Genomic DNA, 21,298 nt, shown 5'->3' on the forward strand with positions numbered 1-21,298 from the left:
GCGATCTGTTTCTTCAATCCACTGCTAGATGAGGGCCCTTCTCCCCCCTTCCCCCCGCTTGGCGGGGCAGCCAAGTGGAGAGCCCAGGACCGGTTCGGAGACGCCACTCGCCGCACTGCGCGTCGGTGTTTTCCGACCGCGTCAAACGTTCTCCGGGCTCGTCGTGCCCGCCGCGTTCGTCAAACCCTCCCTTGGGGAAACGTGGTGCCGGTGCGAAAAGACCTGCAATTGTGACGTCATATACAATTCTTATTACGGCCTGTAGCATATGTTATAAAGGGGCGCTAAAAAAATAAAAAAAAACACAAATACTAAAACACAGATTTTTAACTTGCATAGTAAAGTAATTGTATTTTTTCATTTGCAATAGAGCCAGATAATACGACAAATCGCTCACCTTAAATACCCAGTCGTTCATACAAGTTGAAGGCGGTATAGTACTATAGTAATAGAGCAAGTGCAGAATCACTGAACCGGAATATGATAGCTTGAAAGCATTTAGCGCGGGGCCCGTAGCTTCTACACATGTAGCTACTACACATGTAGCTACTACACATGCAGCTACTACACATGCAGCTACTACACATGCAGCTACTACACATGCAGCTACTACACATGCAGCTACTGCACATGCAGCTACTACACATGTAGCTTCTACACATGTAGCTACTACACATGCAGCTACTACACATGTAGCTACTACACATGCAGCTACTACACATGCAGCTACTACACATGCAGCTACTACACATGCAGCTACTACACATGCAGCTACTACACATGTAGCTTCTACACATGTAGCTACTACACATGTAGCTACTACACATGCAGCTACTACACATGCAGCTACTACACATGCAGCTACTACACATGCAGCTACTACACATGCAGCTACTACACATGTAGCAGCTACATATGTGGCTGATGTCTGAAGGGGTCTTGGGCCACCTTTTTATTTGTTTCACCAACACGTACTGACCATCGCCCCTCCCGCCCCCCACGACCAACTCGGCGTGGGGGAGGTCTTCATGCAGCAGTGGGAATGGTCAAAAGAAAAGGCTGACGTGCGAATGGCTCTGCATCTTATCCCTCGGTGGAAACCCGCTCAACGCGACAGCGTGACAAACGACGTCGTGATGCTTTTATCGATTTATTCGTTTGCGATGTTGCCCTGCACGGATCTGTTCCGACGATGCTCTTGGCGAAAGTGTAAATGTCTCGCGTTAAGGAACGGCCCGCAGAAACAGCTACCACAGAGCTACCTCCGAGATCCCCTTCCCAAGTGCGCCGCTCTTTCGCACAGGAGGCGATACCGCGATCCAAAGGACGTGAAGAACCGAATCGACGTTGGGTGACGATCGGACTCGGAACCATCGACGCACTTGCACTCTGCGCGCTCGTGATGACCGAACGCTTGTGGGTTTTCCCGTTCAGGAATCATCTTGCGCCGGACAAACCCCGGTTTAAGTCACGGGCGGCGGCTGAATCCCGCGTTCGGAATCAGAAGCTGTATCTACACTGGAGGAATCCGAAGAGCGATAAAGCTCTTTACCACACAATGCCAAATGTATCTCTGCGATACCGGCTCCCAGCCACCCACATGGGCGACCTCTCTAACGCCGCAATATCCCCCCACGCCTGTCCTCTGCAGCCTCTCCACCCCCAACCACCACCCACGATGTCACCACGTTCTCCGAGGGCGCCGTCGGCCATGCTCTCTCTGCTGCTGCTGCTGCCCGCGCTGCTCCTGCTGCTGCTCTCGCTGATGAGTCCGGTGCCCGCCCACGCGTCGGCGCTGACAGGCGCCGGCGGTACCCATCTGTGCGGATCGCACCTCGTGGAGGCGCTCTACGTGGTGTGCGGCGACCGCGGCTTCTTCTACACGCCCAGCAAGACGCGCAGGGAGCTGCCTGACGGTGCGCGACCCCCCCCCTCCCCGAGTGCCTCTGCGCCGATTGTGTGTGTGTGCGTGTCTACCTGTGTGTGTCTACCTGTGTGTGTCTACCTGTGTGTGTGTGTCTACCTGTGTGTGTCTACCTGTGTGTGTGTCTACCTGTGTGTGTCTACCTGTGTGTGTCTACCTGTGTGTGTGTGTCTACCTGTGTGTGTCTACCTGTGTGTGTGTCTACCTGTGTGTGTCTACCTGTGTGTGTGTGTCTACCTGTGTGTGTCTACCTGTGTGTGTCTACCTGTGTGTGTGTGTGTCTACCTGTGTGTGTCTACCTGTGTGTGTGTCTACCTGTGTGTGCCTACCTGTGTGTGTGTGTCTACCTGTGTGTGTCTACCTGTGTGTGTCTACCTGTGTGTGTGTCTACCTGTGTGTGTCTACCTGTGTGTGTGTGTCTACCTGTGTGTGTCTACCTGTGTGTGTCTACCTGTGTGTGTGTGTCTACCTGTGTGTGTCTACCTGTGTGTGTCTACCTGTGTACCTGTGTGTGTACCTGTGTGTGTCTACCTGTGTGTGTCGACCTGTGTGTGTGTCTACCTGTGTGTGTCTACCTGTGCGTCTGTGTACCTGTGTGTGTGTCTACCTGTGTGTGTCTACCTGTGTGTGCTTCATCAGGCAACAGCTGTTGTGGCTTTGCTCTCTCGGCACGTTCTGTTAACGTTACAAAACTTAACAAATTGGCCGTGTTTGGTGGTGGCGGGTTTAACAACACTTTTATACATTTACGCGATCTCACCCCTAAACAACAAAAAAACCCTCTATTATGGATGATACTTGGGTCTCGAAAGCCTTACCACGTGTTAAACCGACCAACGTGTTGCCTTTATTTTTTTTACCTTGCACCCAGTGCCGAATTAAGCGAGTGCGGGGCCTGTAGCATATGTTATAAAGAGCCCCTAAATAAATAAAACACACAAATATTAAAACACTAATTTTTCACTTGCATGGTAAAGTAGTTGTATTTTTTCATTTGCTATACAGCCAGATAATACGACAAATCGCTAACCTTAATACACCCAATTGTCCGTAAAAGTTAAAGGCGGTATAGTACTATAGTAATAGAGCAAGTGCAGAATCACTTATCCGGAATTGATAGTTCTAGATTTGAAGCTTTCGTGATTGCAAGGATTCATATTCTTAGGTTTTTTTCGGGAAAGTCACGTAGGTAAAAAATTAAAATTGATAAAAGTAAAATAAAAATAAAATTAAAATCACGGAATTGATAGCTTGAAAGCATTTAGCGCGGGGCCCTTGAAAGTGCGGGGCCCGTAGCAGATATAGCTACTACATATGTTGCTAATTTTCAGAGGTGGGACAAAGTCATTGTTATGCAAGTCCAAGTCGAGTCGCAAGTCATCAAATTCATGACTCGAGTCTGACTCGAGTCCAAGTCACATGACTCGAGTCCACATCTCATAGGTGGGACAAAGTCATTGTTATGCAAGTCCAAGTCGAGTCGCAAGTCATCAAATTCATGACTCGAGTCTGACTCGAGTCCAAGTCACATGACTCGAGTCCACACCTCTGGTAATTTTGATAGCAGGATAATCAGGTAATGCGTGCTGACCCCACCCACCCAACCCCCTCGTTCGCTCGCAGTCATCCGGACCGAGACCGACGCCGGCGAGCAGCAGGGGGGGGTGGTGTCGGAGGGCGAGGGCGAGCTGTGGGGAGGAGTCGCTGCTCCGGGCGCCCGAGGAGAGAGCCCGAGAACGCGACGCGGCATCGTGGAGCAGTGCTGCCACCGCAAGTGCTCCATCTACGACATGGAGAACTACTGCAACTGACCGAGAACGCCGAACGCCCGGCCACAAATCCACACCCCTAACCTCCCCCCCCCTAACCTCCCCCCCTAACTTCTTAGTACCTAACACCCCCCCACCAACCTCCTTACTACCCCAAAAGCTGTGATCACCCAATAAAAGAAGATGGTTAATTGATTTCGCTCGGCTTGTTGTCACGTGTGTGTGTATGTGTGGGGAGCGGTGGTGTAGCAGTTAGCGCACAGCGCTATGAACCCGGCGACCCGGGTTCGATTCCCGCTCACGGCCAACACCCAGTGACGATTATCAGAACCGGTCCTGGGCCTCCCCTAGGTCGACTCAGCCTCAAATGAATACCTGGTGCGATGTGTAAACATCACCACTGGGAGACAAAGGCGGTCGGGCGTGGTGCTGGCCAACCACCCCCTCGTGTACCGTTCCGGCCTTCATAGGTGCTCGCTAACAGCACTTGCCCCTTCAGTCTGTTAAGTCTATACGGGAGGGTATTTGTCTTTGCGTTTGTTTACGTTTGCTGAGTACAGCTCTAAAGACCCAAATCGCGAATCGAATTGAAGTTTGGGAATAGATGACAATGTATACGTTTCTGAAATTGGGGGGAAGGTTGTGAGATCTTGGTGGGGGCGGGGAATTCCGGAGTGCGAGGGAAGAAGCAGAAAGAGAAGCGAGGTAACCGGGTGGGTGTGAGGGTGGCTGAGTGCGTGAATGAGTGGGCAAGTGAGTGGCTGATTGGGTTATTGGATGGGTGAGCGGGTGGATGTGAGGGTGGCTGAGTGCGTGAGTGAGTGGGCAGATGAGTGGATGAGTGGATGGGTGAGCGGGTGGGTGTGAGAGTGGCTGAGTGGGCAAGTGAGTGGCTGATTGGGTTAGTGGATGGGTGAGCGGGTGGGTGGATGGGTGAGCGGGTGGGTGGATGGGTGAGCGGGTGGGTGGATGGGTGAGCGGGTGGGTGGATGGGTGAGCGGGTGGGTGGATGGGTGAGCGGGTGGGTGGATGGGTGAGCGGGTGGGTGGATGGGTGAGCGGGTGGGTGAGCGGGTGGGTGAGCGGGTGAGCGGGTGGGTGGATGGGTGGGTGGATGGGTGAGTGGGTGTGAATGTTTTTGTGATCTGCAGTATGGTGGTTGAACAGTCAGTCTGTGAGATCGAGTTCTCAAGCTGGGAGAAGGAATAATTTGAGTAAAGTGTTCACGGGAACTGCAAACTATGGTAGCAGCCATAGGAAAGTGACAGTGTTTGCGCTTTATCATGAATCGACCTCTGGCTGCCTTACAGGTTGCATGAGTTAGTGTAAAAAATGCCGAGTTTCTGGGAGGCTCAACTCGGTCACACGTGTCAGTTGGAAGCAGCTCCCATTTGAGAGTTCAGCCCGCCTTTATCCATGAGCAGCTCTTCCTCCCTTACGTTGGTAAATCAAATTGTAATATGGCAATCCACTATTGCACGAGGGCCATCCGATGAAAGGGGATCGTGAGGTTAGCGGACCCCACCTCACCACGCTCATCGATCCGGTTGCTCAAGGTAGAGAGAGGGCTCAGGATTCAGGAGACTCACGATTCCACTCACGGCTGATGGAAAACCTCACTGAGTTCCAATATGTATTTCCTTCTTTGCAAGAGGGTCCTGCATTGGAACGTTGGACCAAATAGTCGCGTGATCAAAACGTCTCATCAGATGGCGCATGGACGGATGAGGGCCGACTGTGTGGCGGCCAAAAGGTGGATGAAACGCCAGAGAGTACGTCCACCGTGGAGATGGAGCGATGAAATCAACTCGTAGGCAGCAGCTAGGAGAGATCGTCGCCTCGCGTGACAGTGTGGCGACGGCTCGGGGAGGGATTCATCCAGCGGTAGACAGATCATGGCTGACGTTGATGATGATGACGATGATGATCCCATTCACAGTTTTGCTAAACAACAACAATCACTCCCGAAGTCTGTGTGGCCTAATGAGATGAGTTAACAACAAAAACAACAAGATAATGCCTCTTCCCTTTGTTACGTCGAGGCACAGAGCGTGGAATTGAGTCCGCCTGCTCATTTATTTACATTCCTTGGGGTGGCAGGGTGGGGAGGCCTTCATGGAGCAGTGGATAGATCATGGCTGCCGATGATGACGACGATGATGACAACGTGAACACAACGCGGTGACAGCCGCAGCCGCTGCAGGTCGACTGCGCCCCGCGCCACGCCCTCCACCACCCAGCATTGCGATCACTACCCAGGGGCTCGGCCAATCAGACGGCGTGCAGACCCCCACCCCCACCACCCCCCATCCCTTTAATTACACGCGGGTGACCCGGCCTCTCACCTGTGCTCAGACGTCAGGTGAGCTGAGGCGTCAGGTGTGCGCGTGCGGTCGGCTCGTCAGGATCGGGGGTTGTAGATAGCCGGCAAGGGCTAGCGGGCTGTGTATAAGAAGTTAGAGGTTATCTGTAGAGTACACGACTAGTGTGTGTGTGTAATGATACTCTAGTACAGGTGTGTGTGTGTGTTCAAGACTAGAGGAGTGTGTGCAAAGAGCAAGGTGTGTACAGAGCTAGAGTGTGTGTGCGTGTGTGTAGGGCGAGCAGTCTATTGGTGTGTGTGTGAGTACGCTTCTTCCAAGTCTGTAAACGGTTGTTAGCTCAGTACCTACACACACGCGCGCGATCTTACCTACAGCAGACGCGTGTAGACTGGACTCCAGGTGTGCGTTCGGGACTCCAGGTGTGGTGTTGTTGAGGAACCCAGGTGTCCGCCTGTAAAGCGACGACTGAAGCAGCTGCAGAAATGGCCCTGAGTGACGCGGACGTGCAGAAGCAGGTAAGCGCAGCACGTCGCGACAAACACACACACAAGAACAGCGGCTCAGGTGCGGCCGGGTGGTATAGAGTTCATAGTTCTATTGCCCTTACCTGCAGCGTCATCATTCTCATCATCGGCAGCCGTATCCCGCTAAGCACCGATGTCATGACTAAGCTACACACGAGATGATTTCATGTCGTCACCTTTCACCCCGGTGGACGTAAAGTCATCCCGGGTGCGTTCCGTCCTTTGGCTGATAGCTAGTCCGTCCTTATTCTCGACCGTCGGACATCATGTATGGGTGGCCACGTATGCACGTTGAACTTCTTTCGCACCGCACGTAGCCAACCGCGCTAGTCGGAGGTGCGTGAAGAATGACAACGAACTAAACACAGAAAATCAGCTCTAATGAAATGCGGTTTCACTCGAGGTGGTTTAAAGTGCCATAGCCCCGCGGCGGATTCCTAAAATCGGAAGGAAGAACATTCCAGACGGCCGCAGAAGCGCGTCTGAAAGCGCCGAGCGATGCCGGTGACCGCCGCCTTTGCTCGATGGCATAGCAGCCGAAAGCCGCCGCTGCGAGGGTAACCGGAGTTGTCGTGATGGTTTATACTCCTTGACGAGATCGGCGAGGTGATTGTGGATCATTTGTGGCGAGCTCTTCGTTGTGCAATGAGCCGTGACGTGACCTGCCCAAGCCCACTGACTTTGCTTAACAGTTTGGATGATGTCCCCAGCCTGCACGATGTCTTCTAGTTCACGGGTCGATGTGAGGAAGCCATTGGGAGCTGTGCACTTTGAAATCTAAATTGATAACGAATTTCTCTTAGAACTGCTTTTTTTGCTGTCCTTCCCCCGCACCTCCGATTGACACGGTCGCTTACGTACGGCGCGAACGAAGTTCAACATCCATTGACCTCCCCGCGATTCATCCTTAGCCTGCGCTCCCCACCCTCACCGGCCCCGCAGCGACCGAGCGAATGGCCCAAATCAGCCCAAGCGTGGCGAGGAGGCCCTCGTCCAGCAGTGGAGTGGCAAAAAAACGGGGGTCCGTCGCATGTGCAACGCGTGGTGACTTCTCTCTATCGCGTAGCCGAGGGGGGGGGGGGGGGGCGCTGTTGTCTTTGTCGCGGACTGGCCCCAGCCGGTGCCATCAGACGGCAGCCAGCAAAGTCAGAGAGGAGGAGAGGAGACGCGCTGACTCCGCGCGGTGTTGACACAACACGGCGGCGTTGTGCCAGCACCCAGCCAAGCAACGTTACCGCAGCGATAGTCATCATCGGGTGAATTACGTTGAAGGTTTCAGACCTTTGAAAATTGCTTGCCACGCTGAGACTGCTGGAGGAAGGGCCCCCTGCACCTGATGAAGCTGTTAGAGGGCCAATGTCGAGGATCTTGTCGGCCTGTGCTGCTTTCACGCTGGCCAAGACGTCTTGGAAGAGGGGTTGGAGTTACCCACGCCTTTACCCCACCAGCGCACGTGACCTCGCGATAAGAAAACTGCGGTGCACTGCCCATTAATACTGCTGGGTGGATAAGAGGCGTTTTGAGTGATTTCAAATAAACTGCCCCATTACTTCGGACGCCGCGTGCCGGGAGATCGAACCGACGACCTGCGTGCAATTGAATAATTCGTGAAACGTCGCGTGTTTAGGAGTCATCAACCACGAGGTGTCATGGGCGTCGGTAAGGCACGTTTAGGATTCAGTGACAATGCCAATGACTCAACGCCAAAGTTGATGCCACCAAACCGAGAGTCTTTTGGGCCAGTGTCAGGTTAGTGCGAGACGGCTGCCAATAATGAGAATGATGACGATGCAGGTAACGGGAGTCGAACTATGAACTCTGCACCACCCGGCCCCACGTGATGCGCTGTTCTTTCTTTGTGTGCTCGACTGAAAGGCCCCCACGGGTGCCACTGGCGGCCCCCGGTGGCCTCTAGTGCCCCCCCCCCCAACAAATACACACCACGTGACAACACTCACTCCCAGCGTGCAGCCAAACCCCTCCAACGGTGTCAAATGTAAAGTAGGCAGGCCCCCCTCCCCCTCTCTCTGAAGATGAGTGAAGAACAACTGCCCTGGGCTCGCGAGGGCAATGCTGGGGCTGTCGAGGTGCTGCTCACGAGCTCAGCGACCTCCTTGTTCAGGCCAACGCGCAAGTGGACGCGTTGTTAGAGGCCAGCGGACCGCTCTCTCCATGCCATTTTTTAAAATTGAAATTCAACAAGAGCCCGGTGCAGAGCATAACCCGTAGCAAAGGGAGGGAGGGGGGAGCCACAAAATCTCCACCTGACAAGAATCCTCGCTAGCTCAGTGCTCCTGGGTTTAGAGGAGGGGGGGGGGGGGGTAAACGGTGGGGGCTTACTGCCCTCCCACACAGGTGGGAGGACTGAGCGGAAGCATGGATTTTTTTTTGTATATGGGGAAGGAAAGATGAGGGGAGGAAGGAGGGCAAAAGTAAGGGGAATAGAAGGGACGGGGATGGTGGGAGGAGTGGGGGGGGGGCTCTCCAGGCCATTTAACAAATGCTCACTGCCAGAGTTGTTTTTGTTTGAGAGGACGTTACATGGCAGGCCCCCAGGTGTTTTGCGTGCAGTGGCGAGGACCCAATGATCGGAGGTCATGGGACGGTGCTCTGGAGTGATTAAGGTGCAATGATAGGTCAGGTGACGTTGCTGTCGAGTGGTGAAGGCCCAGTGACAGGAGGTCATGTGGCAGTGCTGTCGAGTGGTGAAGGCCCAGTGAAAGGTCATGTGGCAGTGCTGTCGAGTGGTGAAGGCCCAGTGAAAGGTCATGTGGCAGTGCTGTCGAGTGGTGAAGGCCCACTGGTAGTAGGTCACGGGGCAGCTGTTTCGAGTAGAGGTGATTTCTTTCTGAGGAGGAGGAGGATGCGAGACAGATCCAGGTGTTTCGAGCAGAAAGATCGAAGGCTCGACGTGAGGTCATGGGACTGAAGTGACGAAGGCTCTCAATGAAGGGGGAGGTCAACGGTAGAACGGTGGTCTCGACGGAGACGTCACGGGAACCGGGATTGGGCTGATCCATTCGGCGTCCGTCAGATTGTCTCTGCAAAAGCCGTCGAGTGTTTTGGCGTTCGCTGTTTACACGACAACTACCGCGGCGATAGCATCACCCGGCCTCTCTCAGGGCTCAATAGACCCCACCCTTGTCCCTCCCGTGCCCCCCCAACCCCCCCTCTATCTACACCATCGCTTGTAACATTACACGTCGCTTTACGATGCATGTATGTACGTACGTGTACGTTGAACTTCTTTCGCACCGCACGTAGCCAACAGTGCTAATCGGAGGTGCGGGGGAAGGACAACGAACTAAATACAAAATAAATCAGACTTAAAGCTTTCGTGGCTGCAGGAATTCATATTCTTGGGGTCTTTCGGTAAAGTCACGTAGATAGGTTAAAAGAAAGTGACAAAAACTACGACGTTTCGATCGCAATACCAGCGGTCGTCATCAGGAAAGGGGGGGGGGGGGCATAGCTCCGGTGGCTTCTTAAAATCTGATGGAAGAGCGTTCCAGACGGCCGCAGGAGCCACATCTGAAAGCGCGGCGCGATGGTTATAGCCACAAGCCGCTGCCGTTGCAAGGAGGAACGCAGGTCGCGCGGTGGTTTATGCTCCTGGACACATGTGATGACACGTGGACTTGTGCAGCTCTTTTCGTCGATGCACCGCAGGATGACAGAGCCTCCCCACACCGAGCAGATCGTGGGAGTTGTTTGACCATACTTCACCCACATTGATCAGTGCAGGCTGGTGAAGGGCCCCTCCCGCCAGGACCAGCTGTGACATCTCTCATCAACGATGTCAGATTCATGGCCGGGCTATTTGATTATTACCCGACTTATAATTGTTTTTTTACCCTTCTATCTGGCAACAAAACTGACACATTTTTTTTGTGTCAGTTTTGTTGCCAGATAGAAGGGTTAAAAAACAATTATCATATTTTTTACTGGCAAATGAGGTTCCAATGGTATTACCCGACTGTTTATCCGTTCCATCAACTAATCGGATCATACGAAGATAGCGGATGATTATAAAACTGTCACCTCTCTTCCCACGTGTACCCCTGCACGGGAGGCAATGGGTGGGGCTTAGTGACGCCATCAGCACCATCGGCCACAGCACGCTAGGGGTGGCTTTTATAGGGGGTTTCCCGCCTTCCAGAGATCCAAAAAATATTATTATAAAAAAAAAAGTATTCCATTACAAATGTAAGCCGATTCATTGACTAATCGTCCCAGCACCCGTTACGCGTGGCCGGGGTTTGAAGCAGGCCACCGGGTTCAGAGCGTGGTGGCGCCACCACTCCACCGCGGATGCCGACGAGCGGAGTGCCATCGTCATTGTGGTGTTTTATTGCTCTGCTCGCAGATAAAGCAGATGATGGCATTCATCGAACAAGAGGCGAATGAGAAGGCCGAGGAAGTCGAGGCCAAGGTAAGGGGTACAGCACTGACCGCTGTCCCAGCACAACCATTTACTCATCATCATCATCAGCTGTGATCAATCCACTACTGGATGACGGCTTCCCCAAGCCACTGCCACCTCTCACGATCCGGCGACGCAACAATCGACCCAGCACCCGCACACGAACCAATCTCATCGCTCCATCTCCTCGGTGGAGATCCTCTCGGATGCATCTGTTCCTTGGCTGCCACTCTGATATTATTTTTGACCTTCGTCCATCATATCCCTTCTAGCGACGTGCGCTGCCTAACGCCCACTGCTCTAAAACCTCTCTTAACACATTCCTGCGGAGGGAGCTGGTAGGAACGTTGGGGTGCTCGGTCAATGGCCAGGGTCAACGGTGGCGTGGTGTATTCCGCAAATATGCCCGACTGTAAGGGCGGGCACAAGCCGGCGTGAGTAGGTTAAACGTTGAGTTTTATAAGGGCACCACGGGGTGACCAGCCCCTCCCCACCAGCCCCACCCAACCCCACCGTCCCCACCCAGCCCCTCTCCACCCAACCCCTCCCCACCCAGCCCCTCCTCACCCATGAGGTGGCGAGATGTTAACTACCTCGCCTGGTATACAGGAGGCTGTGGGTTCGTGGGTTCAATCTTCGACCCTAACGCCTGTATATTTGGAGTTTGCGTGTCTCTCTCCCCGTGGTTACGTGTTTTTTTTTCCTCTGGGTCCTCTGGGTTTTCCTTCTACATTTAGAAACATACGTATCGAATATTTGGCTGCTCTAAATTTTCCACGCGATAAGCCACTTCGTTGAGCTATCATTTGTGGCCAAGTCGCTTCTCAAAAAAAGAGATTTGTAGCTCAATGGGCCTTACCTGGTAAAATAACAAAAAAATGATTTAATAGTTTAGACTGCGTGGGCTGAGGTGTGCACAACGCGATCCGGTGAATAGCGAGGGAACGATGTCAAGTCAGCCCCAACCACCACCCACCCACCGCCTATGATGTAACAGCGGTCTCTGAAGCATACCATCTCTTTATTACGTGTTGTTTACCCAGCAACTATTGCACATTCAAACTACCACCAATCACTTTTCTAATATCCACTACCAGCCACCCGCCTTTGGGACGTTTGCAAAGTTCAAAGGTCACTCCTGCAGGGCCAATCAAATAATGGACTGGTCCCTGTCATGGGAACGCGGAATTACCATCACTAGCTCAACATTTTTCGATTTAAAGCTTTCGTGACTGCAGAGATTCATATTCTTGGTTCTTTCGGTAAAGTCACGTAGAAGGGAAATCATAAAATAATAAAAAAATGTTTTTAAATAAAGCAATACAATTTTTATTGTGACATTTTTTTTATTTTACTATTTCCCTTCTACGTAGCTCAGCATTGACAATTAGGACAATGTACCCAACGCGTATTTCAGCATGGAGATGGACTCTTGCCACTCCGCCTAAAGACAAACCAAACTAAACTTGTTTTCATTCTACCAGATAAAGCCCACTCAGTTGTACAGCTCTTTTTCAGAAGCGACCTTGCCACAAATTGTTGCTCAACGAAAGTGGCTTATCGCGTGCAAATTTATAGCAGCCAAATACTCTAAACGCGTGATGTGGATTCTAAATGCGGAGCGGAAAAAAACCGACAGGTCTTGTGCTCGCAAACTAATCAAGGCCCATTTGAACTGCCGCGCTGGGAAATCGAATTGGCCACGTCCGTGTTGCACGACCACCACCCCACTGTGTGAGCATCCTCGAAGGAATGAGTGCAAATGAATGCATGTAATATTACTCGTGCAAATGAATTAATGTAATATTACTCGTGCAAATGAATTAGTGTGATATTACTCGTGCCAATGAATACATTTAATATTACGCGTGCAAATGAATGAATGTAATATTACTCGTGCAAATGCAGGCCGAAGAGGAATTTAATATCGAGAAGGGAAGACTCCTTCAGACGCAGCGCCTCAAGATCATAGACCACTTTGAGAAGAAGGAAAAGCAGATCGATATGCAGAAGAAGATGTAAGTGGCTTTACCCGTGTCTGTCCGATGTCTCTCTCTCCGTTCGTCAGTGTGCAAGCTTCTGCTTGTGCCGAGGTTGAATGAACATTGACAAACGGAGTCCGATTGAAGCCAGAGCAACGTGTCTGGAAAGTTGTAGGACAATGGCATTTGTTGGTGAGCCCTTAGAACGTCGAAAAATATCAATGCTCACCAGGATGCACGGCGTTAGCCAACTTACAAACACTACAGCAAATATATTTATGACCCCCTTACAGCAACACTGTTGAGTTAATCAGTTGATTAACTGTGGTTTGTTGTTGTTCGTAGTTAATAGTATTTCCCCTCGGGTGTCATTCTTGAATGCAGAGGTATTAGGAATGAGACAAACTCGTAGCATTCGGGCAAATCCACAATTGTGCCATTATTTTAAATCCAGACACAAATCTGGTCAGTTCTTAATCTACCCTTCATACACTATACAGTATATTAAATACTTACAGCATTTGAACAAAGATGGTAACTGCATCGTGCGCTTTCAGTTGTGCTTCTGAGGCCGTCTGGAACGCTCTTCCGATATTAAGAAGCCACTGGAGCTATGCAATTTAAATTCTAGATTGAAAACTAATTTCATTAGAAACTGCTTTTCGTGTTTAGTTTGTTGTCCTTCCCGCGCACCTCCGATTAGCACGGTTGGCTACGTACGCTGCAAAAAAAGTTAAACATCCGTCCATAATACAAATGTGAAGATTCTATTCTTGGAGTAGACAATTGAGCGAAGTCCCATGGGCGAGTGCGAACCACAACTGCAACGGAACGACCGGCAGGCTTAACAGATTATGATCGTTAACACCCATCCATATCTCAGCGGTGTGCGACGGCGATGTGTTTTTTTTAATGGAAATGCGGCAACATTCGATTCACAAACGCCACCACCGCGGCATTGGTGCCTAACGAGACTGAAAGGACATTGGCACATGCGGTGGGGGGCTGTGAATGTGTCTTCGTGCTTTGCAACTTGGCTCTTCCGTGTGCTTTTTGCGTGTGCACGTGTGTGTGCACGATAACGTGTTTCACATTTATTGTGTCTATGTGTGTGTGTGCACGCGCGCGGGGAAACATTACCCCCGTGCGCGCGTTTCCACACCAGCCCAAGCTGTCCCTGGTGCCATTCTTGATGGCCGACGCCTGGAGCAGGCGATTTACCGAGCCGAGCTCACAGACCCTCGCTGCAGATCACGGGCAACTTAAAGAAGGAACATTTTGTGAAACGACGGCGCCTCACGCTGCCAGTTCTCTCGCCCCATTTCAGCCGGGGCTCTTTGATGCCACGTTGTTAAATAATTACAGTAGCCGTTGCGTTTGCAATAACCGTTGTGGGATGTGTATAACCAATGACGTACCGCATAAAGTATTAGCATGATGATGATGATAATAATAATTGATGTGGTTATAGTGATGACCGTTGTGGCTTGTGCATGCGTGCCACGTGTACCACTCACAGTCAGGTGTCAAACCTGATGAACCATGCCAGGCTGAAGGTGCTCAAGGCTCGTGAAGACCTCATCCAGGTGAACTCATCTAGTGACCTGAAGCCACCCACCGTACCCACACCTAAACCTGCCAGCGGTGGCATCATCACACACACAAGACACCGATGTATCAGGACCTCCCCTGACAACGAGTCTTGAGACTGAGTGAGGCTTTCCTGGCTCAATAATTGTTAGGAGAAAACGGGTAAAGGTGCAGCCCTGCAATTGATTGCTCACGCCACTGAGGGGCCTCCACTAGACGGAGCTCTAGGGAGCCATCTTGAAAGAGACGAGAGTACCCATACTTTACCCCACAACACACGCGACCTACCGATCGAGTGTGGTGCGCCCATTTATACTGCTGGGTGGACAGAGGCAAGGGGATTTAAGACACCTGATCTTTTTATATTGAACTGCTGCGCAGGAAGATCAAATCGAACCGTCGCCCTCTGGATTGCAAGCTCAGTGTGCTAACGAAACTAAAGCGAAACTATTTTATTTACCAGATAAAGCTCACGGGAGCTATATCGCTCTTTATTTTCAGAAGCGACCCGGCTATCACAAATGACAGCTCAACGAAGTTGCTTATCACGTGGACATTTAGAGCAGCCAATGTGGAGGCAAAAACAGGAAGACCCGGAGAAAAATCCACGCGAACACCACGATACCGCAGCAGCAGCAGCAGTAGCAGCAATACTTGCTACCATTATATTATTAGTCTGCATTTCGTTGCCACTATCCTGTCACATCTCAGTAAAAAATGTAACGTTGGGCCAATGTTGGCACGTGGTTGGCCGGACGTTCCATGTTGACCGGGATGCGCCCGATCCCCTGTGCGACGCGCCGCGTGTCCTCGCCCAGGACCTGCTCGCAGATGCGAGGAAGCGACTCGCGATGGAAGCCCGGGAGCCAGCCCGGTACCGGTCGCTCATCGAGGGCCTTCTCATGCAGGTGCTCGCCCAGGCTGGGAGTTCCGTGAAAAAACTAAAAGAGGATTTTTTGCGCCTCTGGATGTGGCGTCTGGCTCGCGTTTCTCAGAAGCGGTTCAGTGAAACAAACGTCTCTCGTGCAGCCGTAATGAAGACAGCACGGGGTCGCATTTGCTCTCTAAAAGATTTCCGAATGGATTCTTCTCTGAGCGACTAAGACGTCAAAAGCACAACATGTGATGCAATTGGGAAAACGTCGTTTTTAAATAAATAAATAAGTTCTGAAATAAGTATGCAAAATGATGGTTACTCTTTGGTTCTTTCGGTAAAGTCACGTAGGTAGAAAAATAAGACAAAAAATAAAATATCACGAAGTTTCGATCGCAACACAAGCGGTCGTCCTTAGGCGGAAAAAAATATCCAGCACTGCTAGATTATTTTTTCCGTGATATATTTTTTTAGATGATATATATTTTTTTCTACCCACGTGACTTTACCGAAAGATTCCTGCAGTCACGAAAGCTTCAAATCAAGATTAAAATGATGGTTCCCTGGCTCGAGCTAAGGGCAGGCATGGTCGAACCGCGGTTTCACGAAACGCGTGCGGCTCCCGGCCGGTCCACGTGTGGCCTCAAGAGACGCGACTAATTTGTGACTTTTCACGACAACTTAATTTGAAACGGGAACAAACACACAAAAAAATCTGTGGAAGCGCGAGCGACCTGGGGCGGCACTCGCTTGTGTCAGGCCCGACACGAGTACTCCCCGGGGTGCTCCCGCAGATTTCTAAATTCGCAAACTCCACAGCCAAATTAGAATCAATCACAATAAGCAAAGCCCATTGAGCTAAGCTCTTTTTGTTCAAGGGCGAGCACAAGGGCTTGCGTGACCACCCGTGTGACCTGCTCAGCACCTCTCGGCCGTATACCAAAGGTTGTGGCGTGCGGCTCGCAGGGTCAGGACGCTTTTGGTCTCGGCCACACCTTTGCTCCTCGTGTTGTTGACCACACGTGCTTATTACATGACTCCTCACCGCTTCCCATCCTCGGCCACCCCAGGGATTGTTCCAGCTGCTGGAGCCACAGGTGGTGATTCGGTGCCGGCAGCAGGACGTGACACTGGTGAAGGTGGGCGTCTTGCGCACACACACACACACACGTGCGTGTGTGCGTGTTGGCTTTTCCTCGCCTGCCCACCGGCACCACAATAACACAAAGATCCCCCCGTGTAGCCCTTTTAACAGGCTGCTGGGGCAAGTGCCGTTAGCGAGCACCGATGACGGCTGGCACGGCACACGAGCGGGTGGTGCGATGTCTAAACTTGCCCTCGGGACCTCCTCGAGATTGACTCAGCCTTAAACGGGTGTCTCGGTGCGGGGCGTCAAAAATCAGCACTTGGGAGACAAAAGGCGGTAAAAGGGAGCGTGGTTCTGGCCACCCACCCGTCCCTCTCCTCCTCGGGTGCCGCGCCAGGATTCATAGCTGCTCGCAAACAGCACTTGCATCCACAACCGACGGTCGTGTGTTTATTTTCGGTTCTTCCTCTCTGTGCGCGCGGGGCGCGTGCGCGTGCAGGAAGCCATGGAGAAGGGGAAGGTGGAGTACAAGGCGAGCGTCAAGCGGGACATTCACATCCGCATCGATGAGAACGACTGCCTGCCCCCTGACGTGTAACGCTGCCCACACTCAACCTGCCACACTCGCACACACCCTGCCCCCATCTCAGTACGAGAAGGAACACCAGAGACTGCTATTTTGTGAAACTATTTTTTATTTTACCAGATAAGGCGCACTGAGCTATATATCTCTTTCAGAAGTAACCTAATAGCTCAACAAAGTGGCTTATCGTCACGCGGAAATGTATAGCAGCGAAATACTCATAAGCGCATGTCGTTTCTAAATGTGAAGGGGAAAACCCGGAGGACTCGGAGAAAACTCCACGCCACCAGGGGGAGAGAGAGAGACACGCAAACTCCAAATATACAGCAGGCATCAAGGGTTGGGATCAAACCCATTACCTCTTGCATACCAGACGAGGGCGATAACATCTCACCACTGTAGCAGTATAAGGCCATGAACCACCAATCGAGAGATGTGCCAGGTGGGGCTCGTGGTTCGCGTGCTCGGCTAAGCACCACGTGACCCGAGTTCAATGCCCCGGCCGCAACTAACACCAGTGGTAAGTTGTTCAGAATCTATCCTGGCCCTCTCCTAGGTTGCCTCAGCCTTATAGCAGGGCAATGCCATAGCCATGGAGTCTACATTGGGAGGGGGACCAAATATTCCAGGGGTCTGGGGGTCCCCCCCCCCAGAAAAAAAATCTAAATTTTAAAACTAATTTCCTGCCTAAAAGACATGGGATGGACTTTTTATTTATTTTTTACAATAATGTTTAATAGTGTATTGAATTACATTGCTGTGTTTTTACTTTTTTACCATTTCTTGTTTCATTGTATGTAATGGCAGAAATTAGGGATTAATAAAGTACAACCATGACCACAATCATATTAACATAAATCTATGCATTGATTTATATGAAGACAAGTCCAGATATTGTGGCCAAGGTTTAGCAAATTGTTGTTTTTATTTGCATAGCATCGCAATTTTTATTTTTAAAAATATTTTTTATAGCACTATATTGGGGGGACATTTTGAGCATATTTGAATATTATAATTACGGCCTTGTAGCAGGGAGCACAGCGGGGTAAGACGAGGGGGGGCGGCGTCGTTGGGCGAAGTGCCGGCCACATCGCTGCCCTCGTGTGCCGTGACGGCCTCAATAGGTGCTCGCTAACGGAACCTGCTTCAACAGTAGGTCCGTGTGCTGTGTTCTGCGTGCGCGCAGGGCGGGTGGGCTGGAGATGTACAGCGGGGACGGCAGGATCAAGGTGGAGAACACCCTGGAGAAACGACTGGAGCTCATCGCGGAGCAGGTGCGATCCGCTACGTGCAGCCCCTTTGTCAGTCAGCCCACTGGCGGACGTGAGCCTCCTCGCCACGTGTGGGTCGTGGGGGTTATTTGACCAAACTTTAGCGCTCTGGTACCAGAGCGTGCTGGCGAAGGCGGGCAGCGTAGGCGTGGCAGCACGATGGCTGTTGCTGCGCTGTTGCCATCCATGTAACCCCGCAGCAGCCTAAAGTAAACCTTCTAGAATCTTGATTTGAAGCTGTCGTGACTGCAGGAATCCATACTCTTTGGTTCTTTCGGTCAAGTCACGTCGGTAGAAAAATAACAGATCACGACGTTTCGATCGCAACACAAGCAATCGTCGTCAGGTGGGACAGCCACAGCAAGAAAAAAAACTGCTGAAGTAGGCAGCCAACGCGCTTGCTGAAGTCGGCAGCAGTTTTTCTTGCTGTGGTTCTCCCACCTGATGACGATTGCTTGTGTTGCGATCGAAACGTCGTGATTTATTATTTTTCTACCTACGTGACTTTACCGAAAGAACCCAAGGGTAACCTTCTCTACTTAAGTTATCGTCCATCCAAACTCTGCCCAGGCTGCATCTTCAGAGATACAGGATCGGGCGCAACCTGGCCGAGTTGGTCATTGTTGGGAGTGCTGGCACCCAAATCTACGTAACCGCCTGAGCACGCATTCAAAGCGTTAGGATTGAGATTCGGCGAGGAATTTCTCGATACATAAACCATTAAAAGCCGAATCGATCACCTATCGGCGACGATGTCTATGTTAATTAACCAAACTGGTTTATAATTCGCATGGCTCCAGGAGTGAAGGTCGAGTGACGGTGACACAATAACACCCGGCCACGGGTTAGTCTCGTATCAACATGGGCCACCGAGACCAACAAGCAAAGTTGAAAAGCCACGAGACATGAGCGTGCCGCGTTTTCACCATCAACCTTTCAATTCACCGTGAACCCAACGCGCTTGCGTTGTTAATTGAGATTTAAATGCCGACATCAGTACAAAAAGCCAGTTTTTTTACTGATAATTGGTGACACCTTTAAAAGAGACTCGCCACCAAATTATGTTTTGCTGTTAAACAATTTGAATTTTAGCAGGTAAGGTCCACTGAGTTATATAGCTGTTTTTCAGAAGCGACCTGGCCACGAACGATAGCTCAACGAAGTGGCTTATCATGTGGAAATGGAAAACAGCCAAACACCCTGAAGAGCATGTCGATTCTAAAATGTGGAAGGAAAAACCAGAGGACCCAGAAAAAGAGACGCAAACTCCAAACAAACAGGTGTCAGGGTCGAACCCACAACCTCATGTAGACCAGGCGAGGTAGTTAACATCTCGCGGCCGTGGCGCCGTTGCCATGCCAATTACACTCCCAGCCCGATGGCCTGCGAGATGGCTGTAGAGAAAACGTATTCCTGACCTACGCAGGAGATTCCTCCAATTGGATGTATTCGAGTCCCTCCGAGTAAACAGCGTGTGGAAAGAAACCGAATTGTAATTACGTCAATGTTTGCACGCCGCGCAGTTTCCGTTCACTCGGGAAGGAGGTGCCAGATTGCCCCCCACCCCCCCAAGCTCTGCGGTTCCCGATATACGAAGGTGTTATTCGCCAATTAATGGGTGCTTAATGTGGGAGGAAACCGGAGCACCTGGAAAGATGGTTGTAAGTTCAAATTCTGATTTGGGGGGGTGGGGGGGGTGAGTGTTGACTCAACACATTCCTCCAGGGTCGATAAAATTGATAACATTTTATGGGGTAGGTCTGCAGTGGCTGTCTGATGGGTCAGATTCACGCCTGTCATAGGAAGGTGGAACTTACACCACTGGCTTAAGGCTGTAAATAGATTAGCACCACCTCGATGGTCATTTGAGTAATGGTTTTCACTTGCGAGAAGACAACTTAATGGTGCTTACATTATCACTCTTGTTCTCTCTCTTCCCATTTACTTGATCCACCTGGAACTGTCCCTGCAGCTGCTCCCAGACGTGCGTGTCATGCTCTTCAAAGTTAACCCCAATCGACGCTTCCTCGACTGAACACAGCTCGGCACATGGCACGATATCACCCACAAACCACACACCAAGCACACATCAATACACGATGCATGTATCATCCTCTCCACACAACATACACAACGTGCATTGCATCACACCATCACCGCACAATACACACACCATCTCTATAACATACATACATCCCACATCATGCATGCATCATCTCAACACACATACATCACATCATACATATCCCTTCATTATATACACACCACCTTCCACACCCATCACACGGTCATCCAGGCATAACACACACACCATGACCACCATGTCGTCAACACAACACACCTATTACACAACATACATTGCAATCGACTATAGCTTGTGAACACGTTTGTTGTTACATTATTCAATAAACATTTCAATGTCTGAACCAATGTTTAGGGTTTGCAAATCAAATCTGTTTTTCCGGAACTTTTAACTTTGTCAATTAAAATTTTGATTGAAAGCTTTCGTGACTGCAGGGATTCATATTCTTGGTTCTTTTTACTGAAAGAACCAATAATATTTGTCAATTTAATTAACCACCTTCCTATGCATTGTAAATGTTGGGTATCAAAAGACCATGCACGACTGGTGGTTAAGTCACCGTTACCGTCAAGCATAAATAAACCCTATTGAAGTTGGGGTTCTGATTAAAGTCACAAAACTAATTTACACAATTCGTATTGAGAGCTGCAGCTGTCAGAAAATTAACACTGTAGGAGTGCAAGCATCTGGTTTTAACCGAAACTGGGAACTGCAAAACATTTCTAAATTCTGGACCATGGCTAGTTTGAGATCGACAACACCTGCATTAATTCCAAGACACACGAGCCAATATTCTTTACCAAGCTTTTAGAAATGCAACTTGTATCCACCTTGCACGGTCAAGAAAAATCAGAAGACACGTACC

The 21,298-nt window shown here is 50.7% G+C and overlaps 2 protein-coding genes across 2 annotated transcripts; both read left to right on the plus strand.

Moving 5' to 3' along the window:
- The first annotated feature begins 1,678 nt into the window (after positions 1 to 1,678).
- Positions 1,679 to 3,735, plus strand: INS (insulin). Its single transcript, XM_078856143.1, has 2 exons — positions 1,679 to 1,916; positions 3,548 to 3,735. The coding sequence occupies exons 1-2, from the start codon at positions 1,679 to 1,681 to the stop codon at positions 3,733 to 3,735; spliced, it is 426 nt and encodes a 141-aa protein (XP_078712269.1).
- Positions 3,736 to 6,106: 2,371 nt separating this feature from the next.
- Positions 6,107 to 20,447, plus strand: LOC144932194 (V-type proton ATPase subunit E 1-like). The gene is made up of 9 exons (XM_078856144.1): positions 6,107 to 6,531; positions 10,907 to 10,972; positions 12,872 to 12,981; positions 14,465 to 14,531; positions 15,354 to 15,443; positions 16,480 to 16,548; positions 16,996 to 17,090; positions 18,266 to 18,353; positions 20,323 to 20,447. Exons 1-9 carry the CDS (start codon positions 6,499 to 6,501, stop codon positions 20,383 to 20,385), a joined length of 681 nt encoding a protein of 226 aa, XP_078712270.1. The 5' UTR covers positions 6,107 to 6,498; the 3' UTR covers positions 20,386 to 20,447.
- The last annotated feature ends 851 nt before the right edge of the window (positions 20,448 to 21,298 follow it).

Source organism: Lampetra fluviatilis, chromosome 5, assembly GCF_964198595.1.
Source record: "Lampetra fluviatilis chromosome 5, kcLamFluv1.1, whole genome shotgun sequence".
Taxonomy (NCBI): Eukaryota; Metazoa; Chordata; class Hyperoartia; order Petromyzontiformes; family Petromyzontidae; genus Lampetra; species Lampetra fluviatilis.